We start from the raw sequence: 14,075 nt of genomic DNA on the forward strand, positions 1-14,075 counted from the left end.
CAACTATGTTGCCTAGTTCTGTGATGTCTTTCTTGACTTCAGCCATGCCATCTTTGATTAGTTGGCTAACCTGTTGCATGAAGGTTGAAAAATCCTCTTTGGAGGGTAAAGCATTTAGGTCTGCTCTGGTAAGGGGAGAGTCTGCTTCATGTGTGATATCTTCCGTGTGAGCCCTGTCTTCTTCTAAGTCGGAAGTAGGAGAGCTTGGTGTTATGGCGCCAGGTGTAGCCACTGTCTTAAAGAAAGAGTTCATTTTAGAACCTGAGGGATTGACTTGTTTTTGGACTTTGTCCATTTTTTGTTGTCTTTTAGATGTCATGTCGATGCTTTAAATGTCTCTGGTCTGGTTCAAAAGCTACTCAGTGTTGTATTGTAGCCTGTAAGACCCTGTACCAGCAGTGATATTATCTGTTTTGCAAAGTAACTCTCTACATTAGGCTATGTCCTTAGAGTAGCCTGCACTAGGTCTCACAACACTGTCTTATCTCTCTGGTGGATTGCAAGGTATCTGTTGAGGTATATATGCACTGCCTGCGTTTCACAGAGCTGTAAATTTATGATCTGAGCAATACACCGGAATACTGTGAGAGGCTCCGCTCTGGCTTAAGGGATGATCTGTAACCCCTGCACATGTAGTTGTTCAAGGTATGCTTAATAAGGCATCTTCTATGTATAGGGGTTTCTTGATACTGTTGTTACAGAGCCTCCCTGTCCTTTGCTGCTTCTAATTAGATTGCAGATTATACTAACTGCATGTTTATAACAGTCTCTCTCTATCTCTCATTGGGCTGCAGGAGCGTGATTAGGGCTGTACAAGAAGCAGGGTTTAATATGGTGTCTGCCACACGGTAGTTGTGTCGTTGTGATGCTTATAAGGTTAAATGTATGCCACAGCCCCCTGTAGCTTGCTGCTCTACTATTTTATGTCCCATGCATGTTTGAAATACAGTTCAGGTGTAGAACTCTGGCAGCCAGCCTCCCAAACACCTATTATCCCTGTGTGAGGTTGTACCTTAGCTTACACGAACGTCTGTCAAAGATGGCGGGCTCCCGTTCTTCCCTCACTGAGTCCTGCTAGTGCTGAGGTGAGTATGTCAGTCGATGCCTTCCTCGATCTGTCCGCTGTGCCGCTACGATGTTTCGGCTGTGTCCGGTAAACTCAGACCCGCCACCACTTCTCCTTTTAGCTCTGCCACAAATGGCGGTTCGCGCCAATGATACTGGGTGTTTAGGCCCTGTCGGCTGTAAGTGAGGAGCCGTATCTGTTTCCCCGAAAGCTGGTTCTCTTCTCACATGGTGCCGTTACGTGCCCGTGGGTTTCCCCTGACATCTACTCAGCCTGAACTTTTAATTAGGTCACTTGGACTGCTTTTAAATGTTAAGGCAGGAGTTAGCTTCACGGAGCACTAAGTATTTGCGGCCATGCTGTTCCTTGGCCGGCTCCGCCCATCCTTTAATTAAATTTTAATTCTTTTTCATTCTAATAATTTTCACACGCACAAAGCCATTCCACCTGAATTCCAATAATTGCCATCCAGCAGATTAGTCATGTCCCACCAGTATTTTAGTAATTGCCAGTAACATCAGTCGTGGTTAGATCACATCCTTATTGAGAGCTTTCTGATATAAACTTTATGATCCATGATCATAAGTAGTTTTAAAAAATTCCTAACTGTGGCGGTAACTTGAAAGTCTTGTGGTCCTTTTAAACATAATTCTTTTTCCCCCACTTTCTGCCTCTCTGTTTCCAGCTCAAAAGTTGGCACTCACCTTTCATCTGTCTTTTGGAAGTATTCTCTCAGTTCTTAAAAATGTTTAAATATATACATAATGTAAACTTAGCTATGGTTATACTAGTTATGTACAGTATGTGTGTGTGTATATATATATACATACACACATTATAGAGGTTTGTACCTTTTAAAAAAAATTCATGTTAGTGGTCCACGGGATTCAAAATTGTGAGTTTAGTGGTCCCGGAGGTCCGAAAGGTTGGCGACCCCTGCCCTAGAGAACACCTCTTGAATGCTCTGTATAATATAATATGACTTCATCCACAGAGATAATAAACCCTCCGCACAACCTGTCTGTGATGGAGCTGGAAGGAAAGCAGATTTTGTGCTGGGAGAAACCTCTCTCACCATTACCAGATGATTGCTTCCAGTATGAAGTCAAAATCCAGGATCTCCGAAGTGGCAATGAGAGAGTAAATGACCATATTCATATGAAATTGTCCCCTACACACTGTATATAGGTGCCTGTCCTAAACTCTTATAGATGCTGCATGTTGTCCTTTCATTCTATATCCACAACACCTATACACACAGCATTCAATATCACGTTCCCATGTAACACCATACTGTAATAATCTTCCATACCTTCAGTAGCCTGTAGTAATATCCAATACACCCATTAACCTGTAGTAATCTTCCATGTACTCAGAAGCCTGTAGTAATCTCCCATACAGCCATAAACCTGTAGTAATCTCCCATACACCCTGCAGCCTGGAGTAATCTCCCATGTACCCATAAACCTGTAGTAATCTCCCATACACCCTAAAGTCTGAAGTTATCTCCCATGTACCCAGAAGCCTGTAGTAATCTCTCATACACCCTAAAGCCTGGCGTACTCTTCCATAGACCCAGAAGCCTGTAGTAAGATCTCATAACCCAGGAGTCTGTAGCAATCTCCAATTTACACAGAAGCCTGTAGTAATCTCCCATGTACCCAGCAACCTGTAGTAATCTCCCATACACTCAGAAACCTTTAGTAATATCCCATACACCCAGAAGCTTCTAGTCATGTCCCATGTACCCAGAAGCCTGTAGTAATCTCCCATACACCCAGAAGCCTGTAGCTATCTCCCATGTACCCAGAAGCTTGTAGTAATATCCCATACACCTTGAAGCCTGTAGTAATCCCCCATGTACCCAGAAGCTTGTAGTAATATCACACACACCCTGAAGCCTGTAGTAAACACAGGTGTAGGACCATCACACCTTAATGAATCATCAAGTGTCCATAGACAGCAGAGTGGGTGCAAACAAATTTAGAGCCAAATCCCTTAAACTCCAAGTAAATCTCCAAAACAAAAGATGTTGCACTCTCAAATGTGAAAGAACCTTGAAGCCTGTAGTAATCTCCCATGTACCCAGAAGTTTGTAGTGATATTACACACACCCTGAAGCCTGTAGTAATCTCTCATGTACCCAGAAGCTTGTAGTAATATCACACACACCCTGAAGCCTGTAGTAATCTACCATGTACCCAGAAGCTTGTAGTAATATCACACACACCCTGAAGCCTGTAGTAATCTCCCATGTACCCAGAAGCTTGTAGTAATATCTCATACACCTTGGGGGCTCTTGTAATCTTGCCAAAACCCAGTATCTTGTAGTAATCTCCAAGATACCTAGGGCTTTGTAGTAATTAGCCATACACCTAAGAACCTTTAGTAATTTCCCATACACCCAGGAGCCTGTAGTAATTTATCATAAATTTAGAAGCATGTATTAATTTCCCATACACCAAAGTGCTTGTAGTGATCTCTCATAGAATCAAGGAGTAATCTTCCATATATGTAGGAACTTGTAGTACTTTCTCTTGCACATAGGAGTCTAGTAATCTACCATATACCTATGAGAATCCTGTAATCTCCCCAGCAGTTTGTAGTAATCTCCCATTCACATAAAAGTCTGTGATAAATTCCCATACACTCAGTAGCCTGTAGTAATCTCTGATACACTGCTAACCTATTAAGAGTACATACTTTATCATTTTCCATAGACATACTTCTCTATACTAACCACCTTCAAGCTTCTTAACAACTTCATGTATACACAAGCCATATTGCATTGGCATCATATGCAAAATAAGTCCATCTTTGTTATCTATCTGTTCTGTTTAGACAATGCGAGTTTGGGATACCAAGTGGGAGAATGGTCTTCTGCAGGAATCTTGGAGTCAGATGTCTCTGGAAGTGAGGAGTGTTGGGACTAATAAGTGCAGGAAAAATGAGTTATTCAGTGCATGGAGTAAGATCATCCACATAAGTAAGTAGGGGGAATGGGTGGGGATAGCATTAATGTTAATAGAAATTAATTTAGTTTGGTGTTTAGTAAGTATAGGAGAGAGACAACAACATCGGTGAACTTTAAGAAGTGGCATATAATATACAATGAATTAGAAGTTAGAGATTGAATTGGATTGATGATGTATTTAATTTGGGTAACGTTATAGGGTGGAGTAGGAAATGTAATGAAAGAGTTAAGTGGAGCTTGAAGGTTTAGTAGATGTAATTTGAGTGCACAGTATTATGGGTCATTGGGAACAGAAATTGGCACAGACAGGGGTAGAGTTGGAATATGAGCATGGCATTTGCAGCAGAAAGTTTGGGTGAATAAGGAAAAAAAAGTATTCAACATGGGTTGGTGCTATGTACAGCAAAAAGTTATCAATACATCCTTAAATGGACATGAAACCAAAAAATGTCTTTGGTGATTCAGATAGAACATATAGAGGCCTATTTATCAAATGTCTGTCGGACCTGATCCAACAGTGCGGATCAGGTCTGACAGACATCGCTGAATGCGGAGAGCAATACGCTCTCCATATTCAGCATTGCACCAGCAGCTCACAAGAGCTGCTGGTGCAACGCCGTCCCCTGCAGACTCACAGCCAATTGGCAGCCAGCAGGGGGTGTCAATCAACCCGATTCGTACTCAATCGGGTTGAATTGTGGCGATTCCTGTCCGCATGCTCAGAGCAGGCGAACAGGGTTATGGAGCAGCGTTCTTTAGACCGCTGCTTCATAACTGCTGTTTCTGGCGAGTCTGAAGACTCGCCAGAAACACGGGCCCACAAGCTCCATACAGAGCTTGATAAATGGGCCTCATAATTTTTAACAACTTTTCAATTTACTTCATTTTTTTGGTAATCTTTGTTAGAGGATTAGTAATGCACTTCTATACTATACTATAGCTTAAAACCAAAGACAAAAAGCATATATTTGCAGCCATCAATCAGCAGGTTCTGAGCCTACCTAGGTGTACTTTTCAATAAAAGATACAAAAGGAGGAAGCAAATTAGATAATATTATTATTATCAGGTATTTGTAGAGCGCCAACAGATTCCGTAGCGCTGTAAACATAGTCAATATACAGGATAGCTTTTGCAGAGATCAAGTGGGTAGAGGGCCCTGCCGAGAGTTTCACTGTTGTAGTCGGCTCTTATGAAGGCGATCTGCAAACAGCTGGGCTCATAGGCTTACATTCTAAGGGGTTCAAGGGGAAAGCAATGGAGTTAGGAAGGGTTAGTGTTGGTTGTAAGCATCCCTGAATAGTAGAGTTTTTAGGGAGGGCTTGAAGCTGTTAAAACTAGGGGAGAGTCTTGTGGAGCAAGGCAGGGAGTTCCACAAGATGGGGGCCAGTCTGGAGAAGTCCTGTTGACGGGAATGTGAGGAAGTAACGAGAGAGGAGGAGAGGAGGAGATCCTGAGCTGATCGAAGGGGACGGGAGGGAGAGTATCTGGAGACAAGTTCTGAAATGTAGGGGGGAGCAGTGCAGTTGAGAGCTTTGTATGTCAGAGTGAGGATTTTGTGTTTAATCCTAGAGGCAAGAGGAAGCAGTGAAGGTATTGGCAAAGAGGCACAGCAGATGAAGATCGACAAGTAAGGAAGATGAGCCTGGCAGAGGCATTCATAATGGATTGCAAAGGAGCTATGCGGCAGCTAGGTAGACCAGAGAGGACGGAGTTGCAGTAGTCGAGGCGGGAAAGGATGAGAGAGTAGATTAAAATCTTAGTTGTATCTTGTGTAAGGAAATGTCTAATTTTAGCGACGTTTTTAAGGTGGAAGTGGCAGGCTTTAGCCAAGGACTGAATGTGAGAAGTGAAGGAAAGATCTGAGTCAAGTGTGACTCCAAGACATCGGGCATGTGGGGTAGGAGTAATGATGGAAATATCAACAGTTATAGCAATTTTGGGAGTGGAGACATTGGAAGAAGGGGGAAAAATAAGGAGTTCAGTTTTGGAGAGATTTAGCTTAAGGTAGTGAGAGGACATCCAAGATGAGATATGAGAAAGACAGTTAGTGACACGGGTTAGTAAGGAAGGAGGAGGGTCTGGTGCAGAGAGGTAGATTTGGGTGTCATCGGCATACAAATGATATTGAAACCCATGGGACTTTATTAAGGAACCTAATGATGACGTGTAGATTGAAAAGAGAAGGGGACCGAGGACAGAGCCTTGAGGTACCCCAACAGAAAGTGGTAACGGGGCAGAGGATGCTCCGGCGAAGGCTACACTAAATGTACGGTATAAAATAGATACATATAAAAGTTATTTAAAATTGCATGCTCAGTTTGAATCATGAAATAAATAATTTGGGTTTCATGTCCCTTTAAATACATATGCCTATCTATAACAAGGGCATCTCTAAATTACTTACAATATCACACATACTTGTATATGTGATATTATAAATACATTTGGATAAAGGCTTGACATATATATGCATATGTGCTTTTTAGACTGTTTTGATAACCTTTTGCATCTATAAGCTTGTGTGTTCTTGTAAAGAACGACAGAATTTGAGGTAGGATGAAAAGTTGTTAATTCAAACTCAGGAGCATTAGTACCATGAGACAGGAAATATATGGACAACATATTAGTCCTTTACAGGATGGGATAAAAATATTGTATGTAGCTTTGACGTAGTCCTGAAGAGAGTGGGATAATTAGTCTGTATTAATAGAAAAGTGTGGGTCGAGTGGATGCCAATGGGTACTTCTGAAGAGCGTGGGGCAGAAAGACTTAAAAAGGAGAAAGTGGGTTAATGGTATCAATTTGTGAGATTAAAGGATGGATTCATTTTATGAGGTATATCCAGAGAGTGGGATAAAGAGAGTACACTAGCTTACAGGATGGGTGAGAGGTATAATTGAATGATTTTGTTGGCTGGTTGGGTTTATGCCAAACTTTATGGGGTAGTCCTAGAGAGTGGGATAGAGAGAGTATGTTATCTTACAGGATGGGTGAGAGGTTTTTTTTTTGTTTTGTTTTCTTAATCGATTGGTTGCTTAATTTTAGCAGCATGATTCACACTGGTTTATGTTAATATTTTTGTTAAAATGGGAGACATAAGAATTTTTTTTTCTTCTACTAGATATCTAATAATCAGATAATTACTGTTTATAGTATTCTTTGTTTGAATGTCTTTCCCCTTTTTTTTTTTTAAATCAAAGTTTTTTATTGAGGCAATACCAGAAATAAAAGGATAAAATACAATAAACATTCTGTATCATTCTGAAACATGTTACATACAAGGCATTATTAAGACATTGAATGCAAACACAAAATGAAATATTCACATTCTAGAGTTACCTCTTTTTCATTTTGTTTCCTATGTTGTAACATAAAAAAACTTTTTGTAATTTGAACATCCAGAAAAACTTATACATCCTATAGAGTGATAAACTAAGTATAATATAAAAATGTATTTATTATCTAATACTTTGCATAGTGTAGGAAGGCACAACAAGCTGCTCCTACTTAGTGAACAAGATAAGAGAACGGGTTAGAAAGTGTAGAATTTTCACCTACCAGTGGACACACAACAGGGTTATTGAAACCCTATAACCTTCTTTTTTTTTTTTTCTTCCCTTTCTCTCTTCCCTTTCTTTTCTTTTAGAGAAAAAAAAAGGGTGGGGAGGGGGTGGGGAGAGGAAGGGGTGGGATGGGGATGTAAGGGGGAAGAGGAGAGGAAAGGGAGTTAGAGTGGTCTGTTTTGAATGATGCAGATATGATTAAAGATTCTATTCTTAACTGCTTGCACCTTCTCTTAGCTATTCCCCATAGAGTTCTGTCCAGCCCTCCCACACCTTAATATGTAGGTCAGTCTTCCCCATTATGTTATATACATATTTTTCCATTTGTTTCATATATGTGAGTTGCTCTACAACATTCTGAATGGAGGGAGGTAAAGCTTGTTTCCATTTTCTAGCAATTATTAATTTGGCTGCTGTGAAGAAGTAAATCAGGAAGATCTTTCTCGGCAAAGGCATTCTAGAGGAGCCTAAGTGCAACAAACTGAGAGTAGGAGAAAAAGGGAGATTATAATGTAAATCTCCTAACAATTTCATACATGTCCGCCAGAAGGACCTAATCTGAGGGCACTCCCACCACATATGCATCCAAGTACCTATCTGACCGCAATTTCTCCAGCACATCGGGGAGGAAGTAGGATAGATTTGATGTAAGTGCTTAGGCACCAAATGCCATCTGCAGACTATTTTATAATGGGTTTCCCAAAGTGTTGAACAATTAAGATATCTCCTAGCAAACATCATCTCTCTGTGCCAATCTCCTAAATCAATGGTCACACGTAAGTCTTTTTCCCACGCCAGATGAATCTCGGTTTTCGTTATTGCCTGTTCTCCCATTAATAAGGAATAGAGGAAAGACATCATGCCCTTAGGTTTATGAACAGATGACCAGCATGTTTCCCATTTAGTTCTTTCCCTCCACTCACTGTTTTGTAATCCCCAGCTCTTTAAAAAACTGAGCAATCTAAGTGTCTCGAAATAGAATTTTTTAGGGATGTGATGTTTTGTCATAAAGGAATTAAGTGAGAAGTGGTCTATTCCCTCATGTATATCTTCAGCTAACATTTCCCTAAGTTCTAGCCATATATTCATATGGACTTCTTGGAGACACCAGGCTACACTCACCACAGGATGAATGGGGGACGGGTGTGGGGCTATATGTGGTCTATGTCTGTTTTTATCCCAAAACTTAAGGGCATCTAATATAACTGGCTGAGTTATTCCGAGCTTGTCTCGGTAGTGGGCAGGAATCCAGATCAGGTCTGTAAGTTTCATATTTAGCGGCAGGGTGTCACTCTCAACCTCTTGCCATCTGAGATTAGAGTCTGCAGTACTCCATCCCATTATGTGAGATAACCTAGCCGCATCATGGTACGCTAAAATACTCGGTACCGACAAGCCTCCTTGTTTGATGGTTCTTTGCAAGATGCTGCTTGAAATCCTCGGCTTCCTACCCCTCCAGATATATGCTGATATCATACTTTGTAATCGATTAATTATCGATCTGGGTATTTGAATAGGAATACATCGAAAAAGATATGTGATTTTTGGAAGGAACGACATTTTGACAGAGGCAATCCTGCCTGTCCACGAAATTTCAGAGTACTCCCATGATTCAAGGATCTTTTTAAACTCTTGCATTCTATCAGTGAAATTTCTATCTACCATTGTGGTCATATCGGGGCTTAGATAGACCCCCAGATGTTTTATGCTGTTTTCCATCCATTTAAAATTGTATCTATTTTTGATGTCAGAGACTACTAAGTCCGGGATCCCAATTGACAATGCTTCGGTTTTAGATAAGTTCAACTTATAGAAGCTTAGTTCTCCAAATTGTTTGATGACTTCCATAAGGGCAAGCAGGGAGGTCTTGGGTGAGGTCAGTAAAAGAGTGACATCATCTGCGAAAAGCGCAATTTTATGCGTAGAGTCTCTAAATGTGATACCCTCTATTCTATTATTTCCTCTAATAGCTTGAGCCAGCGGTTCTATAGCAAGTGCAAATAATAAGGGTGACAAGGGGCATCCCTGCCTGGTTCCATTTGACACCTTAAATTTTTCGGATTGAAAGCCTACGCCTCTCACCACTGCTGTAGGGCAGGAATACAAGTCCCCCACTGCCTTAGTAAATTGGGTTGGAATACCAAAACTCCCTAGTGTCTCCCATAAGTAGTCCCACCTCACCCTGTCAAACGCCTTTTCCGTGTCAAGTGACAGGGCGAGGAGGGGAACCTTTCTGTTTTTGGCTTCTGACATTATATGAACCAGTCTTCTGGCATTATCTGGTCCCTCCCGACCTGGTATGAAACCAACCTGGTCCCCGTGTATCAGTTTTGGTACTACTTTAGCTAAGCGATTGGCCAATATCTTTGAATATAATTTGGTGTCAACGTTTATTAATGATATGGGCCTATAACTCCCACATTCTGCTGGGTCTTTATCCGGTTATAATAATGTAACTATGTTTGCTTCCAAAAACTCTGGGGCTACTGTCCCTTGTTTCATTATCTCGTTAAAGAATCTGTGTAATATAGGTATAACAAGATGTGTGAAAGTTTTATAGAATTTCTCCGTATACCCATCTGGGCCAGGAGCCTTCCCTGTCTTAAGTTGTCTAACTGCTAGTTTAATCTCTTCAATCGATATTTGGCCTTTTAGGAATTTTGCATTATCGTCAGATAGAGCAGGGAGTTCTAAATTCTTCAAGAAAGAGCCTATGGCATCTTTCAATGAGTTTGTGTTGTCTTGTGTTACCTGGATATTGTATGAAGAGCTATAAAATTTACAAAAGGCTAGGCCGATTTCTTTTGGTGATGAAACCCTAGAGTCTCCCCTATTAATAACCACTATACGTTTTTGGGCAGTTCTACTGAATCAGCCAGTCCGCCAATCTCCATGTATAGCCCTCGTTTGGAATGATCGGACCCATCTCCAGTGTTACAGAGTGGTGGTCTGACCAAGAGATCGAGAGAATCTTGGATCCCTCTATCTTATCTAAAAGTTTGGCTGTGACAAAAAAGGTGTCTATCCTGGAGAATGATCCATGAGGGTTTGAATAAAAGTTATAGTCTCGCATTGATGTATTATACGCCCACCAAGCATCATATAGTTGGAACTGGATCATCACCTTCCGGAACGCATTTGCTTTGGACTGTGAGGACCTATCTTTTTTAAATGTAGGAGGTACTAATTTATCTAAATAAGGGTCCCACGTGAGGTTAAAATCTCCGCCCATACATAGTTCTCCCTGCCTGATAGATGTAACTCGCCTAAGTATTTTTTAAAGAAATTGCGTCTGCTTTACATTGGGAGCGTATATATATTAACTAAGGTAAAAAGAGTATCGTTAAGCTTACATACTAGGAAAATATATCGTGCCTGAGGGTCTAATTCGCAATAGATTTCTTCAAAACTTACTGAATCCCTAATCAAAATAGCTACACCTCTAGATTTAATGTGGTGGGAGGCTCTGTAGACATGTGAATAATTGCGAAATTTCAATACCTCACCTCTCTGTTGCTGCCAATGAGTCTCCTGAATGAATGCCACGTCAATTTTGTTCCGTCTAAGCTGGTTGAGGAGAAGACTTCTTTTAGTCGGGGAGTTTAGGCCCTGTGTATTAGGAGTGAGAAACTTTAGTCCTGACATTCTCAGAAGCAAGGAAGTCTAAGTGAAAAGGGATGGCCCAGGGGAGAGAGGTAGGGAAGAGGAGAAGGGAGAGGAGAGAGAAAAAAAAAAAAAAAAAAAGGGCTAATATATTGAAGAGGGTTTCTGTCCACTGGCAGCAGCTTACCTTAATGAACCGTCTTTAAGTTCTATATAAATGTAAAAGAGATATAGGGGCAACTTATAACAATATAGTAACAATTGCGGGTAAACACCGCTTATTTGTTCACTTATGGTAAGGGTGAACAATAGCTAAGAAGTTTTACCTTATGTAACCTTTCTAATTTATAACTGTAGACTACTTCTTGGCACATGAATAGAGGTAGAGGTTGTGAAAGGGAAATAGAGAGGGAGATAAAGAAGGGAAGCAAAAGGGTAGGGACCAGGAGAGAGGTGTACTGTAATCAGTAACTGAAAGGTCTAAACTCGTTTACACTTCCTAATGTAAATCTGGAAGCTACGTCTCACTCCATAGTGTTAGAAGGTGAATATAGAGTAAAAAGAGAGGAGGAAAAGGGGGATAGAGGATGGAGGGGTCTAGAGAAGGAAAGAAGGAAAAAAGAGAAAAGAAAAAGGAAAAAAGAAGAAGAAGGGGAGGCGGAGGCCGCTTGTAAAATTTGGTTATGACGTACCACTACTTCTCTTATCATGCAATCAGGCACACTAAAAATGAAGTCGTGAGCCGACCAAATTTGTTTAGTCAGGAAGTATAGGTTGTAAGGTCTAGCGATATCTCTCAGGCACCTCAGAGGGGAAAAGAAAGAAGGAGAGATGAAACTTCCCCCTTATTTTCCTATATAGCACTGCCAAATTGGGTCTAGTGAAAAAGAGTGTGAGAGGTATGAAAGGGGGAGGATCTGTGTGGAGGTGAACTCTGCAACTAAACTAAAAAGAAAAACAGTATTGGTGGTATACATTTTGACAAATATATTGTACCTTCATGCGTGCAGGAGTGTAGTCATGTTTTCTACATAAAAAAGAGTACTTACATATAACCAACATTAACATTATACATTCTGAGGTCTAGTGACCCTGTAACCCAATCCTGCATGAAACTTAAACCTGGTAATAGACTCATCTTATCTTTGAGAAACAAAAACCTGCAAAGGAGAGGGAGAAAACAACATAACATTACATAGAAAAACATTATTAAAGTTGGTTAATCCTTCTCACAAGTCTGTAGTAGTGATGAATCAAATAAATTATGATAATACTATAGTTCATGTGTCTCATGCCTTCTAATATGGGGCCAAACATAACCTGGACACACATTGCTCAGTCTCTGTAGAGCAAGCTAATTTGTCTTAAACTCCTAGTGTTGCAAGTCATCACCACCTATTAGCAACACTTTGTTTTGGGGAGTAAGTTGCTCAACCCCAGTGTAGGAAATTTCAATATAATTTGTTGAAGGACTCAAAGGAAAACTCCTTCCCCTGTCGTTGCTGCTGAGACTCTCTCCTGTTGCTTGCTTGGTCTTTTTGGCAGGGGTTGCCATTCAGCCGCGGACGGCCTTAAATCCCTTTGGAGGGTTGGAATAGGATTTGGGCCTTCTGCCTGTTGCCCCATTCCCAGGGTTGTCAATAAACTCAGGCCCTGTTCAAGCGAAGAAATGACATAGCTCTTGTTTTCGTGTTGAAAGAAAAGTCTTACTGGGAAGCCCCATCTGTACTTGATCCCAGCTTTCCTCAATCTGAGGGTGATAGGTGCAAATGATCTTCTTTTTGCTAAGGTAAAAGAGGAGAGGTCAGGGAACAGCTGGACTCCTGGGTATTTTTCAGTGAAAGATTTATTGGAAAATGAGGCCCTCATCAATCTTTCCTTAAAAGTGAAATAGTGGAGGCGTATAATGACGTCTCTTGGTAATTCTGAAGCCATTGTTCTCGGTTTAATGGCTCTATGAGCTCTATCAATCAAAGCGTCCGTGATTTGAAAAGGGCCCAGGAGGTCTTTAAAAAGGGTCAATAGGTACTCAGGTAGCTCAGAAGGGCTTACATCTTCCTTAATGCCCCTTATCCTAATGTTGTTCCTTCTGGACCTGTCCTCATTGTCAGCCATCTTAGATTCTGATAATCTCTGCTAATGATTGGGCGTATGCAAGCACATTACCCTGATCAACCACCATATCCTCTTGTTTCCTCTCCAGAGCTTCCGTCCTTTCATTCTGTATGTTTAGGTCTCTTCTCAGGTCCGCCACAGATTTCCAGATTTCACTCCTGAGGGAGGTGTAGTGGGTATCTATCTTAGATGACAATGCATTAATTGAGTCCAGAACTTTGGAATCAGATTGAGATGATTTCCCTTTAGGGAGATTCTCTGCATCAGGTATCTCCTTGTATGAGGAGTGCGAATCTCTGGATTCTTCATCTGATCCATCTCTGTCAGAGAGCATTCTGTTGTTAAAATGGTCCGCTACTGTACGTTTGGGACCTTCTCCCAATCTTTGCTGGTGTTTTTTCTTATTGGAGTGTGCCATTTTGGACTGGAAGTTGGAAGTTTCTCTGTTAATAAGATTGCAATCCAATAAAAAAATGTTTGGAGAAGCAACTTCTTTCAACCAGTTTTAGATGAACTGATCCCCGTTGGGAACAAGGTCACCTGTTCAGACAGCTTGAGCTAGCTTCGAGTGTTGCTGTAGTTGCTTAGAGTCTCCACTTCTCCCCCTTCTTAGGGTTTTAGTGTGAGGCCATGATTTAGGCTGTGCGCCTTATCAATTCTTGTACTATGTCTTCTGAAATTTTAAGGATGTCAAGAACCCATAAGCCAGTGATGCTCCTTCGGTGGAGAATTTCCAGTTGGCGCAACACCTCG

The 14,075-nt window shown here is 41.0% G+C and overlaps 1 protein-coding gene across 3 annotated transcripts in view; it reads left to right on the forward strand.

The window, feature by feature from the left end:
* The window catches only part of IL5RA (interleukin 5 receptor subunit alpha), a 117,852-nt gene that overhangs the window by 35,163 nt on the left and 68,614 nt on the right, over positions 1-14,075 (forward strand). For all 3 annotated transcript variants that reach the window (XM_053720929.1, XM_053720928.1, XM_053720930.1), the window contains exons 7-8: positions 2,061-2,206; positions 3,908-4,052. In XM_053720929.1, coding sequence (XP_053576904.1) covers positions 2,061-2,206; positions 3,908-4,052 — 291 coding nt within the window. The remainder of the gene's footprint in view (positions 1-2,060; positions 2,207-3,907; positions 4,053-14,075) is intronic.

This window comes from Bombina bombina, chromosome 7 (assembly GCF_027579735.1).
Source record: "Bombina bombina isolate aBomBom1 chromosome 7, aBomBom1.pri, whole genome shotgun sequence".
In the NCBI taxonomy this organism is placed as follows: Eukaryota; Metazoa; Chordata; class Amphibia; order Anura; family Bombinatoridae; genus Bombina; species Bombina bombina.